The sequence below is a fragment of the Anguilla anguilla genome, chromosome 2 (genome assembly GCF_013347855.1).
Source record: "Anguilla anguilla isolate fAngAng1 chromosome 2, fAngAng1.pri, whole genome shotgun sequence".
In the NCBI taxonomy this organism is placed as follows: Eukaryota; Metazoa; Chordata; class Actinopteri; order Anguilliformes; family Anguillidae; genus Anguilla; species Anguilla anguilla.
Window position 1 is genome coordinate 75,160,749 of NC_049202.1, and position 22,636 is coordinate 75,183,384.

Genomic DNA, 22,636 nt, shown 5'->3' on the forward strand with positions numbered 1-22,636 from the left:
CATATATCTTATCACGTAAAGTGTTCCTCTCTGAATTATAATTACTACACCTCATTATGACATGCTCGACAATTTCGGGAACATTACAAATATCACATTAATCTGAAATACAATTTGCCATTAAATAAAGAGTTGAATTTAATCCAGCATGTCCAAATCTTAACCATGAAAAAACCACTTCCTCTCTTCTGCACTTCCCTTTGAAAGCCTTCAACTTAATGGATTTCTGTATGCTTTAATTGTGTCTCCCTTTGATATCCATGTCCCACTTGTTCTGAATCCCTCAGTGCCATTCTTATTAATGATTTGGCCTCACCTTTTCCAAAGGGAACATTCATTGTCATCGTCATTTAATTTCAGCGCTCTCTAACTATTTCTGCTGTAAATACAGATAATCTATCACTCCAGTAATGATTGTTTATCTGCTCCCCATTCATAACCAGAAACTGATCTCATGAGATTCAGTACTTTTTTACATTTTGTTTCAATATGTTTAATGAGTTCTCCATATACATTTCTCATCAAACCATAACCCTAGATATTTGAACTCTGTTACCCTTTCCATACATTTACCATATAATTTAAGTTGCATATTATCTACCCTTTTCTTTCTGGTGAAGAACATGTAGCATGACTTTGCAACTGACATCTTAAATCCCCAGTCATATGACTATCTTTCAACATTCAATATGGCACTCTGAATGCTATTAGTCACATGCCTAATATTTTTCCCTCTTTTCCATATAGCCCCATCATCTGCATGAAGCAATGACCCAATATCTCTACCAACATTCATAAAAATATAATTCATCATAATGTTAAACAGAATAGGGCTAATAGCACTACCTTGCGGAATACCATTTACAAATATCAAAATCATCTGAAACAGCATCTCCAACTTTAACACAGAATGTCCGACTAGAGAGGAAATCTAAAACCCAGTTGTATAGTCTTTCGCCAATACCCATTTTATGCATTTTAATTAATAGTCCTTCTCTCCACATGGAATTATAAGCTTTCTCAATATCAATACACTATAGCCATGACCTCTTACATACTAATTGCTTTTTCTGCTTACTTTCACTAAAACATGTAGCATAGATCTACCTTTACAGAATCCACTTTGACATGTGCTTAGCAATCCTCTTTGTTCTAAACAGTATGGCAAACTACGAACAATTATCGTTTCATCCATCCATTTACACAAGTGAGATGTAAACGCAGGAAAGAAAGAAAGGGGGGGGGAGAAAAGAGGTGAATGTGTCTCTCAGTCTCCCAGTCTGTGCTGCAGAGTGCTGAATGTGTCTCTCAGTCCCCCTGTCTGTGCTCCTGTGTGCTCAACGTGTCTCTCAGTCCCCCTGTCTGTGCTGCAGGGTGCTGAATGTGTATCTGTCCCCCTGTCCATGCTGCAGGGTGCTGAATGTGTCTCGTAGTCCCACTGTCTGTGCTCCAGAGTGCTGAATGTGTCTCTCAGTCCCCCTGTCTGTGCTGCAGGGTGCTGAATGTGTCTCTGTCCCCGTTTGTGCTCCAGGGTGCTGAATGTGTCTCTCTGTCCCCCTGTCTGTGCTGCAGGGCGCTGAATGTGTCTCTCAGTCCCCGTCTGTGCTGCAGAGTACTGAATGTGTCTCACAGTCCCCGTCTGTGCTGCAGGGTGCTGAATGTGTCTCACAGTCCCGCTGTCTGTGCTGCAGAGTGCCGAATGTGTCTCTCTGTCCCCCTGTCTGTGCTGCTGGGTGCTGAATGAGTCTCTCAGTTACTCTGTCTGTGCTGCAGGGTGCTGAATGTGTATCTGTCCCCCTGTCCATGCTGCAGGGTGCTGAATGTGTCTCGTAGTCCCACTGTTTGTGCTCCAGAGTGCTGAATGTGTCTCTCAGTCCCCCTGTCTGTGCTCCTGTGTGCTCAACGTGTCTCTCAGTCCCCCTGTCTGTGCTGCAGGGTGCTGAATGAGTCTCTCAGTCACTCTGTCTGTGCTGCAGGGTGCTGAATGTGTATCTGTCCCCCTGTCCATGCTGCAGGGTGCTGAATATGTCTCGTAGTCCCACTGTCTGTGCTGCAGAGTGCTGAATGTGTCTCTCAGTCCCCCTGTCTGTGCTCCTGTGTGCTCAACGTGTCTCTCAGTCCCCCTGTCTGTGCTGCAGGGTGCTGAATGTGTATCTGTCCCCCTGTCCATGCTGCAGGGTGCTGAATGTGTCTCGTAGTCCCACTGTCTGTGCTCCAGAGTGCTGAATGTGTCTCTCAGTCCCCCTGTCTGTGCTGCAGGGTGCTGAATGTGTCTCTGTCCCCGTTTGTGCTCCAGGGTGCTGAATGTGTCTCTCTGTCCCCCTGTCTGTGCTGCAAGGTGCTGAATGTGTCTCTCAGTCCCCGTCTGTGCTGCAGAGTACTGAATGTGTCTCACAGTCCCCGTCTGTGCTGCAGGGTGCTGAATGTGTCTCACAGTCCCGCTGTCTGTGCTGCAGAGTGCCGAATGTGTCTCTCTGTCCCCCTGTCTGTGCTGCTGGGTGCTGAATGAGTCTCTCAGTCACTCTGTCTGTGCTGCAGGGTGCTGAATGTGTATCTGTCCCCCTGTCCATGCTGCAGGGTGCTGAATGTGTCTCGTAGTCCCACTGTCTGTGCTCCAGAGTGCTGAATGTGTCTCTCAGTCCCCCTGTCTGTGCTCCTGTGTGCTCAACGTGTCTCTCAGTCCCCCTGTCCATGCTGCAAGGTGCTGAATGTGTCTCGTAGTCCCACTGTCTGTGCTCCAGAGTGCTGAATGTGTCTCTCAGTCCCCCGGTCTGTGCTGCAGGGTGCTGAATGTGTCTCTGTCCCCGTTTGTGCTCCAGGGTGCTGAATGTGTCTCTCAGTCTCCCTGTCTGTGCTGCAGGGTGCTGAATGTGTCTCTCTGTCCTCCTGTCTGTGCTGCAGGGCGCTGAATGTGTCTCTCAGTCCCCCCGTCTGTGCTGCAGGGTGCTGAATGTGTCTCACAGTCCCGCTGTCTGTGCTGCAGAGTGCCGAATGTGTCTCTCTGTCCCCCTGTCTGTGCTGCTGGGTGCTGAACGTGTCTCTCTGTCCCCCTGTCTGTGCTACAGGGTGCTGAATGTGTCTCTCAGTCACTCTGTCTGTGCTGCAGGGTGCTGAATGTGTCTCGTAGTCCCACTGTCTGTGCTGCAGAGTGCTGAATGCGTCTCTCAGTCCCTCTATCTGTGCTGCAGGGTATGTAACATACCATAGGTGGTTTGCCCTGAGGGTTTGACAGCCAGGCATTTGGTTCATTACTGCTGGCTTTTGGTTTATTACCGCCATCTACTGGTGTGGAGTGTGGTCCTCGGATTACATAGGCTGGATTCGATTCCACTGTAAACACACTCCCTTCCATTGCTCTCTTCCCTCGAGTGAGCAGCTTTCAGATTAATTTTGTGACCTGCAAAAAGTGAACTTAAGAGGTGCTCTGCAAAGGAGGATAGACAAGGAACAACGCATAGCAACCTCTGCTCTGGGCGCAAATAATTGTTTTCGTAGGATGACTTCAGAAGGTTCATGAATGATTCATAGCAACTATTCAGAACTTACCTTGAGTGATGCTTTTAAAAAAAAATTAAAAAAAACACACCATCCTATTGAAAGCACTGTTTTCCCTCTGTCTGCATCCCTGGGGTTTCCTCTGGGTCCTCCGATTTCTTCCCACAGTCCAAAGCTAAACAGGTTAGGTTAATTGGACAGTCTAAATTGCTCCTAAGTATGAGTGTGTGAGTGAATGGTGTGTGCCCAGCATCGGATTGGTGACCTGTCCAGGGTGTATTCCTGCCTCTCAGCCAATGCATGCTGGGATAGGCTCCAGCATCTCACATAACCCTGACCAGGAATAAGCAGGTGAGATAATGGATGGATGGATGGACAAACAACACGTCTCATGTTGGATGATAAAATGGAATCCATTCAATGGCGGCCGCACTATGTCAGAAGAGTCACTTGATCAGTTCTGACCAATGGCATTCTGAACCACTGGGGTGTAGATATAGACAAGAGATTGGAGACAGGGCTCCATAGGATTTCTGTCATAAAAGGGTATTGTAATATTTTATATTTCATTATCACCAAAGCTTCTGAACCAAAATGATTGGTTTTGTTTCAAACAGTTAAACATAATGAAATTTATTATCACAAAAAATGGTTGTTGAGGTTGTTGAGGATGTTTTTGGTTGCCATAGCAGCTTTGATCTCCACGTTGAATTCAATGGGCAGTAAGCTCTCTTGCTCTCAGTATGGGCAGTAGAGGCTGTTTCCCGTTACTTCCGGGGGCTTCACTGCCTGGCCCCGCCCACCCTCTCCAGGTACTTTTTAAACTCCACATTTGGAATGCCATTGTAGCAAATAATTATTCCGAGTGTATAATCTTTCCTGCCACAGCAGCTCTGTCTCTCGACCGTACATCATAAATAAAGCCTGCCTAGCTACTAAAACATAGCACTGAACTATCGACTATCTGGCCTACATTCTATGCTAGCTAGCAATTTAGGAATGGATTATTTTCAATGTTTTTTATAATTTACCTGTAAATAAACATTTGTAATAGATACACATGTCCGTCTTGTATGCAGCCATTTGTTTAAAATCATAATTGCCTCTCACAACCATAAATTCGATCAAGATCAATGTATTGGTTCAAAAGGCAACAATCCAATCCAGTCGATACAATATGTAAAATAGATCTGTATCTTTACGAATCATAGCAAAACATTTATGTCTATAATCATATGGTGGTTTGTTCTCTAGAAACATTGCCAACATCATTGTTTATGTTTCCAATTTGACGCAATCATCACTCATGCTGGTGCCATTTTCCCTTCTGTTAAACCGGTCAGTAAGTTCTAGCACTCTCACCCTCATTTTGGTCATATCTGTACATTGTAACAGAATTGTGTTAGCAAGATTATGAAGTATCCTACTACAGTAGATCATTTTGGACAGTATCGTAGGAATATCTGTTATATTGCCAAATTACGTTGCCTCAAGAATCAAAATCGTTTTTTTTCAGTGAAGCCCGGAGGTTCACATCCCTAGTTTCACCTGGATTTTCTGTTTTGAATGTTTTAGCCATCACACGTACACCATTAATTACATGTTTGTCATAACTTTTTATTTAGTTAAGATACCTATGACATTCTTCAAAAATGAAAAACTTCACATTCAGCCAAACTGAAAATGTTTAAAATAATTACAACATTTCACACCTAATGACTCAAATTTCATTCTTGCACAATTAGTGTTATGCATTATGAGCAACATTAATTAAACTACATTTACACACAGGCCTAGAAAGGAGAACCCAGAAATGAACACGTCATAAAGGCCTTGGTAAGTGTACAGTCAGTGCAAAATTATTTAATAAACATTTCATATACAACAGTAAATAAAACTGTGAAACAATGGCCCTCAACTGCTATCTCTGAAAAAAACATACTGTCTGAAGTCTACAATGTACAATTAAAGTGCATTTCACATAGTAAGCACACTTTATACATGGGTTACTCACAACTAGTTTCTGATGGAATTTTCTGGTGTTGAAATGAACATAAAGAACCACTGAGCTCATGACTTCTCACATTTACGATTTGTCCAATGGGGTAACATTATACAGCCTTTCAAGCATTTCTGGCAAAAATATAACAGATTTAAATGATGCAAGACAGACAAACCTTCCACTGAGTACATGTAAATGCCTTTTCATTTGTACGAATTGTGTGGAGTTTTAATGAAAAGATAAGAAGGGGTTGTTGAATAAATTTTCAGGTGTTATTTCACGTTGGATGAACACCAGAAATATCGGTACAAACTTTCCAGCAGTCATTTAAATAGTTATTTCAATTTAGTTTTGTTTTTTTAATTAAAAACTAAATGCATAAGGAAGGCTTTTCACCTGCATGAATTTTCATGTGGCCACATAAATGAGCTCTTTGAGAAAAGCACTTCCCACACTGAATGCACGTGTAGGGCTTTTCACCTGTATGAATTCTCAGGTGTCTAATTAAAGCTGAATTTGTTCCGAAACACTTCCCACACTGAGTACACTTTTCACTTGTATGACTTCTCTGATGTACATTTAAATGTTTTTTTGTGGAAAAGCACTTCTCACACCGAAAACAATTGTAGGGCTTATCACCTGTATGACTTCTCTGGTGGCGATTTAAATGACATGATCTGGAAAAGCACTTCTCACAACATGAACACTTGTATGGCTTTTCACCTGTATGAGTTCTCAGGTGGCTTCTTAAATTAGACATTTGGGAAAAACACTTCCCACAGTGTGTACATTTGTATGGTTTTTCGCCTGTATGAATTTTCAAGTGGCTACTTAAATTAGCCATTTGGGAAAAACACTTCCCACACTGAACACAATTGTAAGGCTTTTCACCTGTATGGATTCTCCGGTGGGAAATTAAATGACCTATTTGGGAAAAGCACTTCTTGCATTCAAAACATCTGTAGGGTTTTTCACCTGTATGAACTCTCAGGTGTGTTTTTAAATCAGCTTTTGCACGAAAACATTTCTTACACTGCATACATTTGTATGGCTTTTCACCTGTATTAATTTCACATTTATTCCTGTGAATTATCTTGTTTTGAAAGAAATCAGCTCCATTCATCGCAGAATTCATGAGATCAGTCTCTAAACTTTCATTGTATTCACACTTCATTTTATCAGACTTAAAATTTAAATCCTGCAAGTCATTGATGTGTTCTGCCTTAAGGTATCCTCCATCATCAGTCTCTCTTTTGATTTGGTCAGGATGCAGATGGGTTACATATCCCAGCTCTGTACTGTCTAGGCTCTCTGTCTTAAGATCCCCAGAGTGGGTGGAGCCCAGATCAGTTTCTGTTTTAATCAGGGATGTGTGTGTGTGGTGTACATCACTGACCCCGCTGTGTGCTGTAACACACTCTGGCTCCAGTGTGTTCAGTCCTGGTGCAGCACACTCTGTCTCTGTCTCTGCCATGTGTACAGACTCCAGTCAACTGAGTTCTCCTTCTTTCTGTCTGATCCAGTGCTGCTCAGTGAGCTCTGGTAGTGTTGTCTCAGTGTCCTGTCTCAGACAGACTCCTGCCTGCATCAAACTGCTGCTCAAAGGTGTGCACAAGTGCAGCTCCTGAAGGGAAACAGGAGAAGGGATTTAGCCTTAATCTAACAGGTCCTACTGCAGCGGCTGACACATTCTTTACACTCTGCCGTCCTTCAGATGCCTGACCAGAATTTGGAACAATTCTGGAAAATCTAGTATGGGTAGCAACTCTTATGGTGAATAGGAATGTAATAAGGAAGTACTGGAACTAATAAACCACAATAAGTAAATGTGCCAAATCATCACTACAGTCAGTGCAAGAGCCTTGATCGTCTTGATGTCAAGGCTGTTGTGTATTAAAGGGGAATTGCACTTTAGAACACTTCTGCTTCTCATGACTGATATTGTCCTTCTAATGAATGTGTTGCCCTTCATTTTTCGATTAGTTATTTCATTATGTTAATAATTTATGCTGTTTTGTTGATTTCCTTTACAAATGCAGGAAGTAGACCCAGGCATTTCAGTGTTGAACTCAAGGATGCATATCACTGCGCGACATCTGATGTGGGCATACCTGCAGACATTAACATTAGGTTGGTCGTAGAAATCATAGACATATATACATATATGTGTCTATGGTAGAAATAGTGTTGTATGACTACTAGCTAGTGAAACCGAAAATGTCTGAGGACGAAGGAGATTTTGTTTTTGATCATGGGATTGTTCTGCCCTATCGATTCGAGCTGGAATACACAGAAGAAGAGCTGGCTAATTTGCAGGCTGATTGAGCAAGAGCGAGTCAGGAGCGGGCCGAGATTTAGGAACCACAGGCTATTCCCAGGACAAACGGCAACTGGTTGTAGACATCCTATGTATCACAGACAGACACGATAGCATTAGCCAGCCCGCATAGTACCTACCTGTAGTGGTTCGACCAACGATGGGGAAACGGTGGGTACAGCTCCAGGCTTCAGTTGTCACCTTGGTAATCCGTGGCTTCAAAGTGGTCACTGCATACCCTTAGTCCTTGTTTGCGAACTTCTTCGGCTGTTATGTTGGGGTGTCTGATTACATCCAGCCATGTCTGGCACAAAGTTGCATCGTGTGGAAAACTATGAAAATGTGCTTTCAAGGCAAGTTTAACGGGGGCATTTTAACAACCGGGTACAATGCACCTAATTATTACACTGATATCGCATCAAACAAAAGAACGTTAGTTTGTTCGATTTCAACGCTAAGTTAACGGAATGTTTTGCTTCGCCTCTTCTCGGTTTTGCCGCGAAACGAAATTGAAGAAGAAATAACCGGAAACCATACTACTATGTGGAGTTACGCTAAAAAAAGAAATAGATCTTTCTTTCTAACGTTAGACACTTAAAATGAAATAATTAATTTAAAAATGAAGGGCGACACATTCATCAGTCATGAGAAGCAGAAGTGTTACAAAGTGCAATTTCCCTTTAAGGGGAGGCACCACCCCTTAATAGGAAAAGATATTCCTTTACTCATATCAAAATGAAATTTTACCAGTTGAATAAAGACACAAATACATGGTTTTTTTGTATTATGACTTTTCTTTTTTTAAATATGCAAATGAGCTATAAGCTCATTAAATGTGCTAATTTGCATATAAGCATATTCTATCTATATATATATATTTTTTTTTTTTAATTTATTTAATCTTTATTTACCCAGGGTAGGTTCACAGAGCACGGATGCTCTTCTGCAGGAACGCCCTGCTTCACACTCATACATATTCACACCAGGGAGCTCAACAGATAAAATCTGACCTGATTTTTTTTTTAATGTGATCAATAACTCAACAGCTAGAGCTTGTCAGAGGCTTTTGTCAAAATACAGTTTTTTTAAAATAAATTCCTAAAACAATATGTATAATATCTAAAAGAAATTTTTTTTTTACCTTTTACTGATAAAATGCCACATAAAATGAACAAAACATATCAAAAAAGCCTCTGACACGCCCTAGCTATAACATTTAAGTAGTAGTTCTGTAAAATTATGCAGCTGTATCTATTGTTAAAGTTGAGATAAATTGAATACCCAAAGGGCAACATACAGTTTTGAGAAAATGGCAGTTAAAGGGACAGTTTAAACGCTAGTAGCCAATGAAATCAAAGAGTTCTGCTTGTCTTTCATCCATCTTCACAGTGACAGCAAAGGAAATAGCCACATATGCTCATTCTAGCAGTACGATCCAGGAAACAAGCTTTTTAACGATACATGATTCAACCAGGTCAGTTTTAATACTGCGGAGGCATTTAATCATAAAAGATGCTATCATAAGCTCATTTTATGCTTTGTGTACTTGACGATGGAGTTGTATTATCATCTAAAGTAACTATTTATAATGATAATTTACCTTTAGTTTGTTCATTTTATGAAACTACAGAAATATCAAAAAATAACAAAATTAACATATGGACCAAAATCATCGTTTTTGACGGTGGTGCCTCCCCTTAACCAAGGAATCTTAGGATAATCAGACCCAGATGGTAGATTTCTCACTGCCTAAGTTACTATCCTAAAAGATTCAAAATTCGATACCAAAATCTTGGTAGTCAATATCAATACTAGGAATATTCAATGATTCTCCACACCTACTTTGATACCATTCAAAGAAAGAAATCCTCCACTCCTTTAACAACTTATTCCAGTGTAAGATCACAACTATGTGATTAGAATGTTCTGAACTAGTAATTGAAAGCAACAGAGTTCCATAACACCGACTTATACATTTTGGGGAAAAAACAAACATTTCAAAAATCCTACTCTTCAAAGGGTTTTTAAAAAGTATGTATGAATAAAAAAAATAAAACATTGGCATGTAGCCATCATGTATTAAACAGTAAACTGTGAACAGCAGCTTTAGACTGGCTCCTTCCTGCCCAACCATCATTTAAGTAGACAATATTGGGCTTGCATTCAGTAAAATATGTAGACAATAGTGTATGACTGAGCTCAACATTTCCCCTCAGACTTCTCAGCAGGTGATAAACCTACCAGTAGTAAGTGCTTGTGTGTTGTTAGCCTTCATTGACCACCAGATGAGGCCAGTACGTTAAGTGAAAGTTTTGGATGGTCAGTGCCGCAGAATATTTGTAACGCCCTGAATAAACGACAAAAGTCTCAGTAGAAGATGGGATTAAATATTTAAGAAGTTACATTTTTTGAATCATTATCGATTTCACTTAGCCACTGTCAATGAGGCTACCTCGCTGAAAGTTAATTCATCAACTCAAATATTGCTATATGCCTAAAAGGTACAATACATTTCATGGAACCCTATTCAGCATATTTACTGGATTTCCAGATGTTTCATAGATTAATTTAGTGAACAACCATAAGAGTCCTACAAGATGAGTGACACTATAGCACCGTTGTTAACTTATTTAGCTACATCTTTAACTCGCTGTAATTTCACTGACCAGTTCATAGAGACGTAACGTTGGACCAGTACCATGCTAAGTGAGCAAACTGATATCTAGAGTTCCCTGCATTGGCGACCTGTCCACGATGTATTCCTGTCTCTCGCCCAATGCATGCTGGGACAGGCTCCAGTACCTCTCGCAACCCTGACCAGTAATAACCGGGTATAAAGAATAAATAATTACGTTTTGAGCTTGTAGATCAAATAATGGCAACACTGGAGGGCATATTTTTTCACCTCTAAAATAAAGAAAGCAATCCTCACAAGAGAAACAAACACATAACTACACTGCCAAAAGTATGTGGACAGCCTTTCTAATTAGAGGGTTCGGCTACTTCAGCAACACCCATTGCTAACAGGAGCATAAAATCAAGCATACATTCATCAAGTTCCATAGACAAACATTGACATTAAAATGGGTCGCACTACAGAGCTCAGTCACTTTCAACATGGCACTGTCATGTTGAATATACTATTGTGAAATATTACCATTGTGAAGCCCTCTTGCAATTGAAACCTTCCTTAATAGTGTTCACCCTTGCACAACCAGGAAATCTGATTAACACAATGACATGCCTTTTGGATGCATTGCAGACTTTCCGTGCTCAGTACAGCAACTATAGCTTTAGGCTACTTATATTTTCATTTCTTTGGCTTTAATGGTTGTCTGGTTCTCATTTTATTTCTTTTCTTCTCTACCGTTTTAATTTTCTAATTATTTACTACTGTATTTACTGTGTAATCCTATGCCCTGCTTGTTGGTTTTATTTTGCTTTTATTATTGTCTTCAAACAGGAAGCACTGTACGTTGTAATATATGAATAATGCAAATTAACTAACAAAGTTAATTATTACTCCTATATTATCAGGGTCGCTAAATAATAATAATAATAATAATAATAATGTACCTCGCCTCGGTACATTTCTGTCTAAACAGTGAACTATTTCCGTGAAACCGAAAATAGTGAGTTTATCCACAAATGTCAACAAACGAATTGGTTAGCTGAGTAACCCACGTCGCGACATGAAACAGGACCCTGATTTGGAGCTTCCTGGTAAGCAAAACCAACACAACTGCAAAAGCATCAATATTATGGTTTTAAAACACTTACCCCTATCGTTTGCAGACACTCTTAATACAACTAAATTGTTCGTTTATTGTCATGTAGTTCATAAACAGCGGCAAATGATCCCAAACGCCTGCTAAAAGCTGTGTGAACCATGAAGCGATTGAGTTGGACGTTCTTCTTCTGCTTGTTCTTCTTCTCTAAAATCAATGGTTGAAATAAAACGTACGTGTATAGGTGCATACCGCCACCTCCTGTACCGGAGTGTATATCATCAGGTATTTACATTCTTCAGATTACATAAAAGGAAAGAAAAGAAAAGAGAAAAAAAACGATATTTTATGATCTAATCCAGTATCTTTATGGAAAATAGAGTCTTGCAGCACTCCCACATTTTCTGTCCCTTCCCTAAAATCCCTTCCAAATTCCATTCCAATCCTAGCTCATATATCTTATCACGTAAAGTGTTCCTCTCTGAATTATATTTAGTATACCTCATTATGACATGCTCGACATTTTCTGGAACATTACAAATATCACATTTATCTGAAATACACTTTGCCATTAAATAAAGAGTTGAATTTAATCAAGCATGCCCAAATCTTAAACTTGAACAAACCACTTCCTCTCTTCTGCACTTCCCTTTGAAAGCCTTCACTTTAATTGATTTCTGTATACTGCAATAGTGTCTCCCTTTGATATCTATGTCCCACTTCTTCTGCCACGAATCCCTCACTGCCTTTCTTATTGACGATTTGGCCTCACGTTTTCCAAAGGCAATTTTCATTATTTCATCGTCATTTAATTTCAACGCTCTCTTTGCAATCTCATCTGCCCTCATTTCCCTCCACACCAACATTAGCAGGAACGCAACAAAATTGTACATTAATCCCAAGTCTTCGTATTCTCAGAATGATACATGTTTCCGTCAATAAATCACCTGTTATTGTTTCTTTTGAATTCAAACTCTTAAGTGCTGCAGTAGAGTCTGAACATACATATCAAAATTCATAGAGCATAATATCGGAAAGTGATCACTCCCTGTTACACATATATATACATATACACATTTAAAATGCACATTACATAAAACATTACAATGTTTCCCTCTACCACTTAGCACCGTGTTATGTATTTTAGGATTGTAACGGTTTACTTTTTCATATTCTAGGTTAGGATAAGTTCACTAACATGTACCACTGTTTTGAAGTTGCAGTCTCGAATCTGTTAAGGTTGCACAGCATGTTCTAGCACGGTTTCTCAGTGCTTCGTTGGATGCATTTGTGGTTCGGTTACAGTTAAATCGGCCTGAGTTCGGGCGACTGTCAAATTAACTACAATTACAGCGCGCGGCATTTTTTTTGGTCACATACATGTAAGCATGTCCTTAAGACTAAATGATTGATGAAACAGCCATTGAGGCACATGCATGCAAGTCCGCTGGCTATACCTCATAACACAAGACCTAGCTCCACATTAAATTACAGTTCAAAAGGTTTTTCTTTGCCTCCCGTGATTGTGTGGGTGGCTCTTAAAAGAGCCTTTGGTTCAATATTTGTGGCACGTCGGTTTACTTTGAGCTGGTATACTTTGTGACGGCCTTGGTGCCCTCAGATACTGCGTGTTTGGCCAACTCTCCTGGCAACAGAAGGCGCACAGCGGTCTGAATCTCCCTTGAAGTGATGGTAGAACGCTTGTTGTAATGAGCCAAACGGGAAGACTCGCCAGCAATGCGCTCGAAAATATCATTAACAAAGGAGTTCATGATGCCCATGGCCTTTGATGAAATGCCAGTGTCAGGATGCACTTGCTTCAAGACCTTGTACACGTAGATAGCGTAGCTCTCCTTCCTGGACTTTCTGCGCTTCTTTCCTCCCTTTCCAGTGGTCTTGGTGACGGCTTTCTTAGAACCCTTCTTGGGCGCGGTTTTTGCTGGATCAGGCATTCTTGTAAACTCAGAAAAACAAGTAATGCTAGCGCCCCCGTGCTTCTTCTATATAAACGGTCCGTATGTAAATTTTTTGCCTCTTTTTAAATAGATGACGCTAGAACGATGCTCATTGGAGATCGCTAGTACGCCGGCTTTGGTTGGCTGATTATTCAAACTCTATTGGCTGAATTTCGCGGGCCTCAAAGACATTCGGCAACTTTTTCAAAACAAAGGATTTTTTTTTTTTTTTTACGTCTCCCGCAATTTTTCTCGTAATCGCACAGAGAACTGGAATTCCTTGAGTAACTCCGTGGCAATCGGATATATATTGTAACCTAAATCCATTATATCTCCATTTTAACTGAAATAATTTTCTTTCAAACTTTGAAAAAAAAATAATAATAAAAGCGTAAACACGTTTGCAATTTGGCATTCGTGCCGCCGAAACAATACATTTATGCCTCTACAAAAATGGAAGCTTTCTCTCAACGTTAAAGGTACCTCGTAGAAAACAACTTAAAGCCCAATTCTTCCCGTTTCATTTCATTCAACTAGTAGACAAAAAAGAAATTACTGAAGCCTGGCGTCAACGAAAGCAAGTTGGCAAATTATAGAGTTTTAAAAAATCAGCCAACCAAAGCCGGCGTACTAGCGATCTCCAATGAGCATCGTTCTAGCGTCATCTATTTAAAAAGAGGCAAAAAATTTACATACGGACCGTTTATATAGAAGAAGCACGGGGGCGCTAGCATTACTTGTTTTTCTGAGTTTACAAGAATGCCTGATCCAGCAAAAACCGCGCCCAAGAAGGGTTCTAAGAAAGCCGTCACCAAGACCACTGGAAAGGGAGGAAAGAAGCGCAGAAAGTCCAGGAAGGAGAGCTACGCTATCTACGTGTACAAGGTCTTGAAGCAAGTGCATCCTGACACTGGCATTTCATCAAAGGCCATGGGCATCATGAACTCCTTTGTTAATGATATTTTCGAGCGCATTGCTGGCGAGTCTTCCCGTTTGGCTCATTACAACAAGCGTTCTACCATCACTTCAAGGGAGATTCAGACCGCTGTGCGCCTTCTGTTGCCAGGAGAGTTGGCCAAACACGCAGTATCTGAGGGTACCAAGGCCGTCACAAAGTATACCAGCTCAAAGTAAACCGACGTGCCACAAATATTGAACCAAAGGCTCTTTTCAGAGCCACCCACACAATCACGGGAGGCAAAAAAAAAAACCTTTTGAACTGTAATTTAATGTGGAGCTAGGTCTTGTTTTATGAGATATAGCCAGCGGACTTGCATGCATGCATGTGCCTCAATGGCTGTTCCATCAATCCTTTAGTCTTAAGGACATGCTTACATGCATGTGACCAAAAACATATTACAGGCATTTGGCAGACGCTCTTATCCAGAGCGACGTACAACAAAGTGTATAACCAAGAACAAGTGTGTCGAAAACCCTAGAGAGAAGTACCGTTAAAAACCAGTAAGGCCGAGCGACTGTCATTGTAGAATTAGATGATTTGCCCTCCTAATGACACGATAAAACCTTTGTAATTATAATAGAATATAATAATTCTATAGTCATAGAATTTTACTGAGAACCTCCAGATGACAAGTACTGTATTTTTTTGGTAATGTTCTGTGGCAAACGGGTTATATTTAGGTGATCAAACAACTCATGAACATGAGTGAGGTAGCACATCCAAAAATAATGAAAAAATACAGATTCCTTACTTTTTACTATTTATTTTTAGGCACACATTAAAAGGATACTGACGTGTTTTGGCATTACAGCCTTCATCAGAGCAGAAAGGGTTATATTTAGGATTTGTAAACTGAGACCTACAGCTGAAAACAGTGAATGAATTAAATGCTGAAAGTGGTGATTGAAACTTACCCACCGGCGTGAAGACTGCAAAAAGAAACGGCTGTATTAAATCAACATTTGTTTTTAAATTTTAAAGTGACAAGTATGACAGCATTCCTTCACAAATCAGTCTGGTGAGTTAGCTGAAGCGATAGCTGAACTCACCATGCCATGCCTTATTGGTGTGATTTTATAGACAAATACAAGAACTAAAAGAATGACTGAAAGAAAGGGCTTTGTGAATATGGTGATCTCTCTGTACTTGAGTGTGAAAATGTGGTATGGCATTTAAATTCCAAATACATTTCAGATGAACTTAGAGGTATGTCATGGTTAGTTACATTAAATAGGCCTCCTGTGAGACATGGTAAAATGAAGCTGTTTTGTTAAAACCACTGACTGTCTCTTTTTTTCCGAGTGTACAGAGCAAGAAACAATAAATCATTTATTACTGGAATGCAAAATATAAAAATAAATTTGGGAATAAATGACAACAATTGGTTTAAGTATTAATATGAATGGTTGTACCACAGAAAACATACCTAAACACAAAATTTTTTATTGGATGTTAATATGCATTGTAAAAATGAAAATGGGAAAACTATTTGTATTGACAATATTTTTATTTCAAGTGTGTTGGCCTTTAAACAAATAATATCAGAGCTATAAAGGAAAAGGATGCCCGTTAGGAAAACAAGACTATTTAAACTGTGGACACTTAAAACTTCGACATTGAATGTAATTTGGAAAGAAAATGCAATGTAACCTAACGATGCGCAAATGTAATATGATCTGACATGACATCTACATGTAGAATGTATTTAAATGTATTGTACTGTATTATCTTTAAAAAAAATTTAAAAAGAGAACAATTCTTGCTTTTCATTGCCAGTCAAAGTTGAAGAAATGTCGACTGAATCCCAGCCAAGTCAAATAGAAAATAATCCTGCATTGTGTTCTAATCTCTTACAGTACAAAATCAAAATGATGGAACGATAATACATGCTTTCAATAACCTGAAATAATTGGTTGGAAAGACATCCTACAGTACCAACTCGAACTTTAGCCTTAGAATTTAAGTTCATGATTTCTGCAAGGACTGATTTTTGTCATGTTTTACTCTCCAAACAATAATCTTCTCGATTATATTGCTTCCGTTTTCACCATTTAAATCATTTAAAATATTTTTTTTCCCCAAAGCCGTTCAATTTCTTCTAATTTTATGGATGCGAGGGCAGATTCTCCACAAGACTGAAAATATGATCACCCGAAGGAATATCAAGCGTCCGAAGAGCGTATGTATAGTTACTACATGGCCATGTCCAGAAGAAGGACAAATTTACCTGAAAATGCGGACCTATTTATATAAGACTTTATTAATGACGACAGAGAAAACACCTTGGTCTCGATATAATAGGCTAAATAATGTTACCGAACGTTGATGTGTAACGGCGATGAAATCTCAGCAAAGATTTGCGTTGTGCTTTACTGCCGCAACTACAAGTCGTACTTTAAAGCCTCACTAGGGTATTTCATGAGTCTTTTTGGCTTTCCTGTTTTCACACGGGTCTTTTGTGCATAATTAACGAACACATTTAAAGTGTGTGATATGTTTTATAGTTTTAAAAGGAGAATCGTGTGGGAGAAGCACCTTTAACAGGTACTCGTCCATGACCGATGTCGATGTTTTGGACAGGCTGGAGAAAATACGGCAATACTGTTCAGGGCACAGAAGTTAATTTGTTGGCAGAAGGGCTTTTGTTGAAGTTTACCGGCGCTTTTCGCTTGTAAAATACTTGCATAGTGTTCTATTTGATCAATATTGGTAAAGAGAAAACACAAGCGAGCCGAGTTTTCAAGAGCAGAGACGCTGCGCTGGGTAGGTTGAGTCTATACGGTCCTCATGTAACATTTAAGTCCAGCCCCCTGTGACACGCACAGCCAAAACGGAACTGTATTACAGACAGCGAGTGTGTAAGGAAAGCGTCTGACGAAAGAGAAATGGCGGAAGTTGCTCCAGCTCCAGCCGCTGCCGCTCCGGCAAAGGCTCCTAAGAAGAAAGCAGCAAGCAAGCCCAAAAATGCAGGGCCCAGCGTTGGACAGTTGATCGTGAAAGTTATTTCTGCCTCCAAGGAGAGGAGCGGAGTGTCTCTGGCCGCATTGAAGAAAGGTCTGGTCGCCAATGGCTACGATGTGGAGAAAAACAATTCACGCGTAAAGCTAGCTGTTAGAAGCCTGGTGACCAAGGGGACTTTGCTTCAGACTAAGGGAGTCGGCGCCTCTGGCTCATTTAAGCTCAACAAAAAACAGGAGAGTGTAAAGAAGCCCGCTAAGAAAGCAGCTCCTAAAGCTAAGAAGCCCGCTGCGGTCAAGAAGGTAGCGGCGAAGAAGCCTGCGGCCAAGAAGTCGCCGAAGAAGAAGCCCGCTGCAGCTAAGGCGAAGAAGAGCCCAAAGAAGCCCAAGAAGCCGACAACAGTGGCGAAGAAGCCAGCCAAGAGTCCGAAGAAAACCAAGAAGCCGGCAGCAGCAGCTAAGAAGGCGACCAAGAGTCCTAAGAAAGCAAAGGCGGCCAAGCCAAAAGTTGCCAAACCTAAGACCAGCAAAGCCAAGAAAGCGGCTCCCAAGAAGAAGTGAACGCCTATACTGTAACGTAACATCACCAAGCGCCAAAGGCTCTTTTAAGAGCCATCCACAGTTTCTTGAAAGTGCAAGTTTCATTATTTCGTTCTTGTATGCCTGGGAGCTCATGACAAGCCCTTCCATGTGCATAGTTGCGGATATATATATGATTGAACGCAAAGGGAAAGCTTGTCAGCCGTCTCTGTGCATGCCTCCAGATACATACACACACAAACTCATTCAGGCACCACTACAATCAGGCGCACATGTAGACTATACTGGTATTCTGTGTTCAAACAAGCTGGCTGGCTTCTGCTCCCTCTAAACTCTATGGTTCATAGGTGATTGTTATAGATGAACGAATATCAATATACCGGTTTAAGTTACTTGATATTGAGCGGAATCCCTATCACTGTGGAGGAGAATAAAACCGACAGAAAAGAAAGAAAAATAGAGTCAAAGTAAAAACCGTTTTAATGTGGAAATGAACTGAAGAATTCACGTGAAATTGATAAACATTTTTTGGACCCATCATATACATTTAGGCAGTGAAATTGTTATACAATAGATATACAATACCAGACTCAATTCCAGTAATTCAGATGATTTCTGAATAAACTAAGGGGGGAAAATGCATACGGATTATATAATGTGCTTTGGCCATTGATGTATATATAGAAGTAACGCGAGACTTATGTGTTCGTCTTATATGTTGATTTGCTTGATTGTTTCTTGAATTCGTGTATTTAAATTTTATGAGGCCTGAAATTTCAATTAAGCGCTATTTACGAAATACCGCTGAGACTCAGTTCAGTACTGTGCTGTGAGCGCCATGTATGAATTGTCCTCCTATTTGATTGGACAAAATCCCACCAACGCTGCAGCCAATGGGTGAATAGAGTGTTGCTATAAGAGAGACACTCCGCTGGTTCGTGTTATTCTTTCTTCTCTTAAAACAAGATTGAAAATGAGTGGGCGGGGTAAAACCGGCGGTAAGGCAAGAGCGAAGGCTAAGACTCGTTCATCGAGGGCAGGACTGCAGTTTCCTGTAGGTCGCGTTCACCGATTGCTGCGTAAAGGAAACTATGCCGAGCGTGTTGGCGCCGGTGCTCCAGTTTATCTGGCTGCTGTGCTCGAGTATCTGACTGCTGAAATTCTGGAGCTGGCTGGTAACGCGGCCCGCGACAACAAGAAAACTCGCATCATTCCCAGACATCTGCAGCTGGCAGTGCGTAACGACGAAGAGCTGAACAAACTGCTTGGAGGCGTCACTATCGCCCAGGGCGGAGTATTGCCCAACATCCAAGCTGTTCTGCTCCCCAAGAAAACTGAGAAAGCGGTCAAGGCGAAGTAATTTTTGCGGCGCTTTAAGGACCATTCACCCAAAGGCTCTTTTAAGAGCCACCTACACTTGTATGAAGAGCGCAAAGCTTCCGTTGTAACTTATTCACAACTGTATGATAGTTGAATAGGTTTGTGCCGTACAGTGCCGCTACGTCATTCATATGTAATTTAAAAATTGTTCAGTCGTTTTTGGGTTCTGGGGACCATTGTGTGCTGGTTGCCCAAAACGCACGTGTGACCAGAAATTTTCTGCAAGATTTGACGAACATTCTAATGACAAAAAGGGAAACTGGTTGTGTATTAGCATCACTGTAAATTAAATTGCGGAAACCAGATGTAAAATGACAATGGGAAATGTCTTCATTAAAAAGGGTACTGTTATCAAATTGTAACGGCCTTGTAAAGGAAACCAACTCTGGACCTACTGAGTTGGAATGGGCTGAAATCGATGTTCAGCTTTTGTGATTTCTAGAAGAGTTTTTAAAAAATGTAATTTGTTTTAGTATGTACGTCCTTTGTTGAAGTATTGTGGAATGTTTTATATAATCAATAAAGCTCTTTAAAGAACCCCAAACGATTGGGGTTACCAGAACGTTCCACAAGCTGGTGATTGAATTTTCGCATTTCGCATTTTGAGGGATTACTTTGATGGAGGCACTGTTAGAAGCCACAACCACGAAGAATAAAAGTCCCATATACGAAGCGTTTAACTGATCAAATTAACCACTGAGGTGAATCGGTCTCCTAATCTGTCGCATGGCCACTAGAACTAACCGTTTGGTGATGAATACAAAACAAACCGCTTTCAGAAGGCTTTAGTTGGACTTGAAATCAAAGCTTTGTATAGAATAAATCTTATTCCATTATCTAACCATATTAATGTCGCACGTCACATTGTGAAATGTGCTACGTAATGTAATACATATGCCCTGGGAGAATTATTAATTATTTATTAATAAAATCTTTCTGATGTTTTACTCACATTAGCAATATTGCTGTATGCGACGTTGGAGTAAATCAAGGCGGTAAGAGAAAAGTTTGAATTTTTGGCGGCAGAGGAAACGGAAGAAACGATCCAATAGACTCGGTGAATGACGGCCAATGAGGATCCGTAAAAACCTATCCAATCAGCTGCTCGCTGGTATGCTTTAAATGTGTGTCGGCCGCATAGCGGCACATTCCGAAAACCAAGTCTCAAGTAAGACGCGATGGCCAGAACGAAGCAGACCGCACGTAAGTCTACTGGAGGGAAAGCCCCCAGAAAACAGCTCGCCACGAAGGCGGCGCGTAAGAGCGCGCCTGCAACAGGCGGCGTGAAGAAGCCTCACCGCTACAGGCCTGGTACTGTAGCTCTGCGAGAAATCCGCCGTTATCAGAAGTCTACTGAGCTGCTGATCCGTAAACTGCCCTTCCAGCGCCTTGTGAGGGAGATCGCTCAGGATTTCAAGACCGATCTTCGCTTCCAAAGCTCAGCAGTCATGGCTCTGCAGGAGGCTAGCGAGGCCTATCTGGTTGGTCTGTTCGAGGACACCAATCTGTGCGCAATTCACGCAAAGCGAGTGACGATCATGCCCAAGGATATCCAACTCGCCCGCCGCATCCGGGGAGAGCGCGCTTAAGACCGTTTGCCAGCACACAATCCAAACCACAAAGGCTCTTTTAAGAGCCACTTCAATTCTTGTCAGAGCAACTCTCCATATAGTTTCTGCGTGTGCTTCTCTAATTTATGTTTTTAGATCGCTGATTCCTTCGAGTATTTAATGCTCCAGTGCAGCTCGTGAAGTAACTGGTGTGAATAAGGCTTGGTATTCTCTCCTCTCAGTGAGTGACCCGCGTGGCTCTCTCCAAAAGCGTCTTTTTGTTGCCTGCATTCACTTTACCAATTAAAAGCAAGTCTACAGTCCCTCATCAGAAGTAAATATACCAGGAACAAACTTGATAGATAGTCAAACTCCATCAACCATTTCCCTTTTGAGTGAAAGGAATATCCATGAAGTTAGTTTAAGCAATCAACTACAACATTCTTGTAACTGACATAATTAAAACTAATAATTAAACATAATTTTAAAAAAATTCTCACTTTCACCCAGTTTGGTATTTTTGTGGGCTGAAATACTTACTGCGCTGCCATAAATGCGTCTAAGTCAGTATTCGGTGCATTTGGGCGATAAGTGGGAAGTGGTAGTAACCTAAATAATAATGGATCTAAAAAGTTGACGAACTTTGCATTCAGTGTTGATTGTAACATGTTATCCGCGTGAAAATAAAATAATGTTAAAAAATATAAAATATATCAGTTGGGGAAATCTTTTTTAAATAACTAGTTTCTATAAAATTTATTTTAATCTGTTTTGGAACATTTCATTTGGACAGATTTACACAATTTGGAGCTTAATTGTATTTTAAAATACGGTTTAATAATACGTTCATAACACTTACAGATACGCCTTGGCGGGGCGGCCTGCCCCACACCTATATTCACTTAACCACTCCAAATGAAGAATGACCTAATCTTGGTCCACCCAGACTACTAGAATGACTACTATGAGATGCTAGTGTTCAGTCCTAGCTGTGTGATATTAATTTGTATCAACTCTAGTTTTGATAATCTTTGAAGCAGACGATATGATCTCTTGGTCTTTTTTTTATTTAAACGACTAGTTCGGTGCGCTGGAAGTGCCTATGCTCTAATACTCGGAAGTCTTGGAGTGCTGGAGGCGGGCTTTAACTACAGCCGCCATTTCGTTACTACGAGGCTTCAATCAGGTCGTCTTTGTGCAGATATATGCGTGCTATTATGTAGCTGGAGTTCACAATTTTTCACGAAGAATTTGTGTTCTGTCTTTTTTGAAGAAAATGAGTGGGCGAGGAAAAGGCGGGAAAGGTCTCGGGAAAGGAGGCGCCAAGCGTCATCGCAAAGTTCTCCGTGACAACATCCAAGGTATTACTAAGCCAGCGATTCGTCGTTTGGCTCGCCGTGGTGGAGTCAAGCGTATCTCAGGTCTCATCTACGAAGAGACCCGAGGAGTGCTTAAGGTGTTTCTGGAGAACGTCATTCGTGATGCCGTCACCTACACTGAGCACGCCAAGAGAAAGACCGTCACCGCTATGGATGTGGTTTACGCTCTGAAGCGTCAGGGTCGCACTCTGTACGGCTTCGGTGGGTAAATCTGTCTCATTTGGAAATCCGTTTTGCATCTGCCCAAAGGCTCTTTTAAGAGCCGCCCATATTTTCTGTTAAAAGCAGCCATTCCTTGTTAATGTCAAGGGTAATCTTTTATTAAGAACCGTCATGTTGACCTTGCAAGGGCAGTGCCCATTACTTGAGCCG

The 22,636-nt window shown here is 40.9% G+C and overlaps 7 protein-coding genes across 9 annotated transcripts; 5 read left to right on the plus strand and 2 right to left on the minus strand.

Moving 5' to 3' along the window:
• Positions 1–5,332: 5,332 nt before the first annotated feature.
• LOC118219998 (zinc finger protein 83-like) lies at positions 5,333–11,738 on the minus strand. Of its 3 annotated transcripts, none has more exons than XM_035403582.1 (3): positions 11,595–11,736; positions 7,955–8,118; positions 5,333–7,121 (listed from the first exon to the last, which is right to left on the minus strand). In XM_035403582.1, the coding sequence occupies exon 3, from the start codon at positions 6,969–6,971 to the stop codon at positions 5,868–5,870; it is 1,104 nt and encodes a 367-aa protein (XP_035259473.1). In that variant the 5' UTR covers positions 6,972–7,121; positions 7,955–8,118; positions 11,595–11,736; the 3' UTR covers positions 5,333–5,867. The 3 variants fall into 3 exon arrangements, with proteins under 3 accessions (XP_035259473.1, XP_035259474.1, XP_035259476.1); XM_035403583.1 differs by having other exon boundaries at positions 7,955–8,081; positions 11,595–11,734; XM_035403585.1 differs by lacking the exon at positions 7,955–8,118 and having other exon boundaries at positions 11,595–11,738.
• LOC118220022 (histone H2B-like) lies at positions 10,681–13,509 on the minus strand. Its single transcript, XM_035403618.1, has one exon. The coding sequence runs from the start codon at positions 13,492–13,494 to the stop codon at positions 13,120–13,122; it is 375 nt and encodes a 124-aa protein (XP_035259509.1). The 5' UTR covers positions 13,495–13,509; the 3' UTR covers positions 10,681–13,119.
• Positions 13,510–14,242: 733 nt separating this feature from the next.
• LOC118220023 (histone H2B-like) lies at positions 14,243–14,678 on the plus strand. Its single transcript, XM_035403619.1, has one exon. It carries the CDS (start codon positions 14,257–14,259, stop codon positions 14,629–14,631), a length of 375 nt encoding a protein of 124 aa, XP_035259510.1. The 5' UTR covers positions 14,243–14,256; the 3' UTR covers positions 14,632–14,678.
• Positions 14,679–16,973: 2,295 nt separating this feature from the next.
• Positions 16,974–18,459, plus strand: LOC118220010 (histone H1-like). The gene has a single exon (XM_035403607.1). It carries the CDS (start codon positions 17,344–17,346, stop codon positions 17,974–17,976), a length of 633 nt encoding a protein of 210 aa, XP_035259498.1. The 5' UTR covers positions 16,974–17,343; the 3' UTR covers positions 17,977–18,459.
• Positions 18,460–18,859: 400 nt separating this feature from the next.
• On the plus strand, positions 18,860–19,897 carry LOC118220017 (histone H2A). Its single transcript, XM_035403614.1, has 2 exons — positions 18,860–19,398; positions 19,509–19,897. Exon 1 carries the CDS (start codon positions 18,929–18,931, stop codon positions 19,313–19,315), a length of 387 nt encoding a protein of 128 aa, XP_035259505.1. The 5' UTR covers positions 18,860–18,928; the 3' UTR covers positions 19,316–19,398; positions 19,509–19,897.
• A 548-nt stretch (positions 19,898–20,445) lies between these two features.
• On the plus strand, positions 20,446–20,975 carry LOC118220013 (histone H3). The gene has a single exon (XM_035403609.1). The coding sequence runs from the start codon at positions 20,514–20,516 to the stop codon at positions 20,922–20,924; it is 411 nt and encodes a 136-aa protein (XP_035259500.1). The 5' UTR covers positions 20,446–20,513; the 3' UTR covers positions 20,925–20,975.
• Positions 20,976–22,141: 1,166 nt separating this feature from the next.
• Positions 22,142–22,570, plus strand: LOC118220029 (histone H4). The gene has a single exon (XM_035403627.1). It carries the CDS (start codon positions 22,162–22,164, stop codon positions 22,471–22,473), a length of 312 nt encoding a protein of 103 aa, XP_035259518.1. The 5' UTR covers positions 22,142–22,161; the 3' UTR covers positions 22,474–22,570.
• Positions 22,571–22,636: the final 66 nt, after the last annotated feature.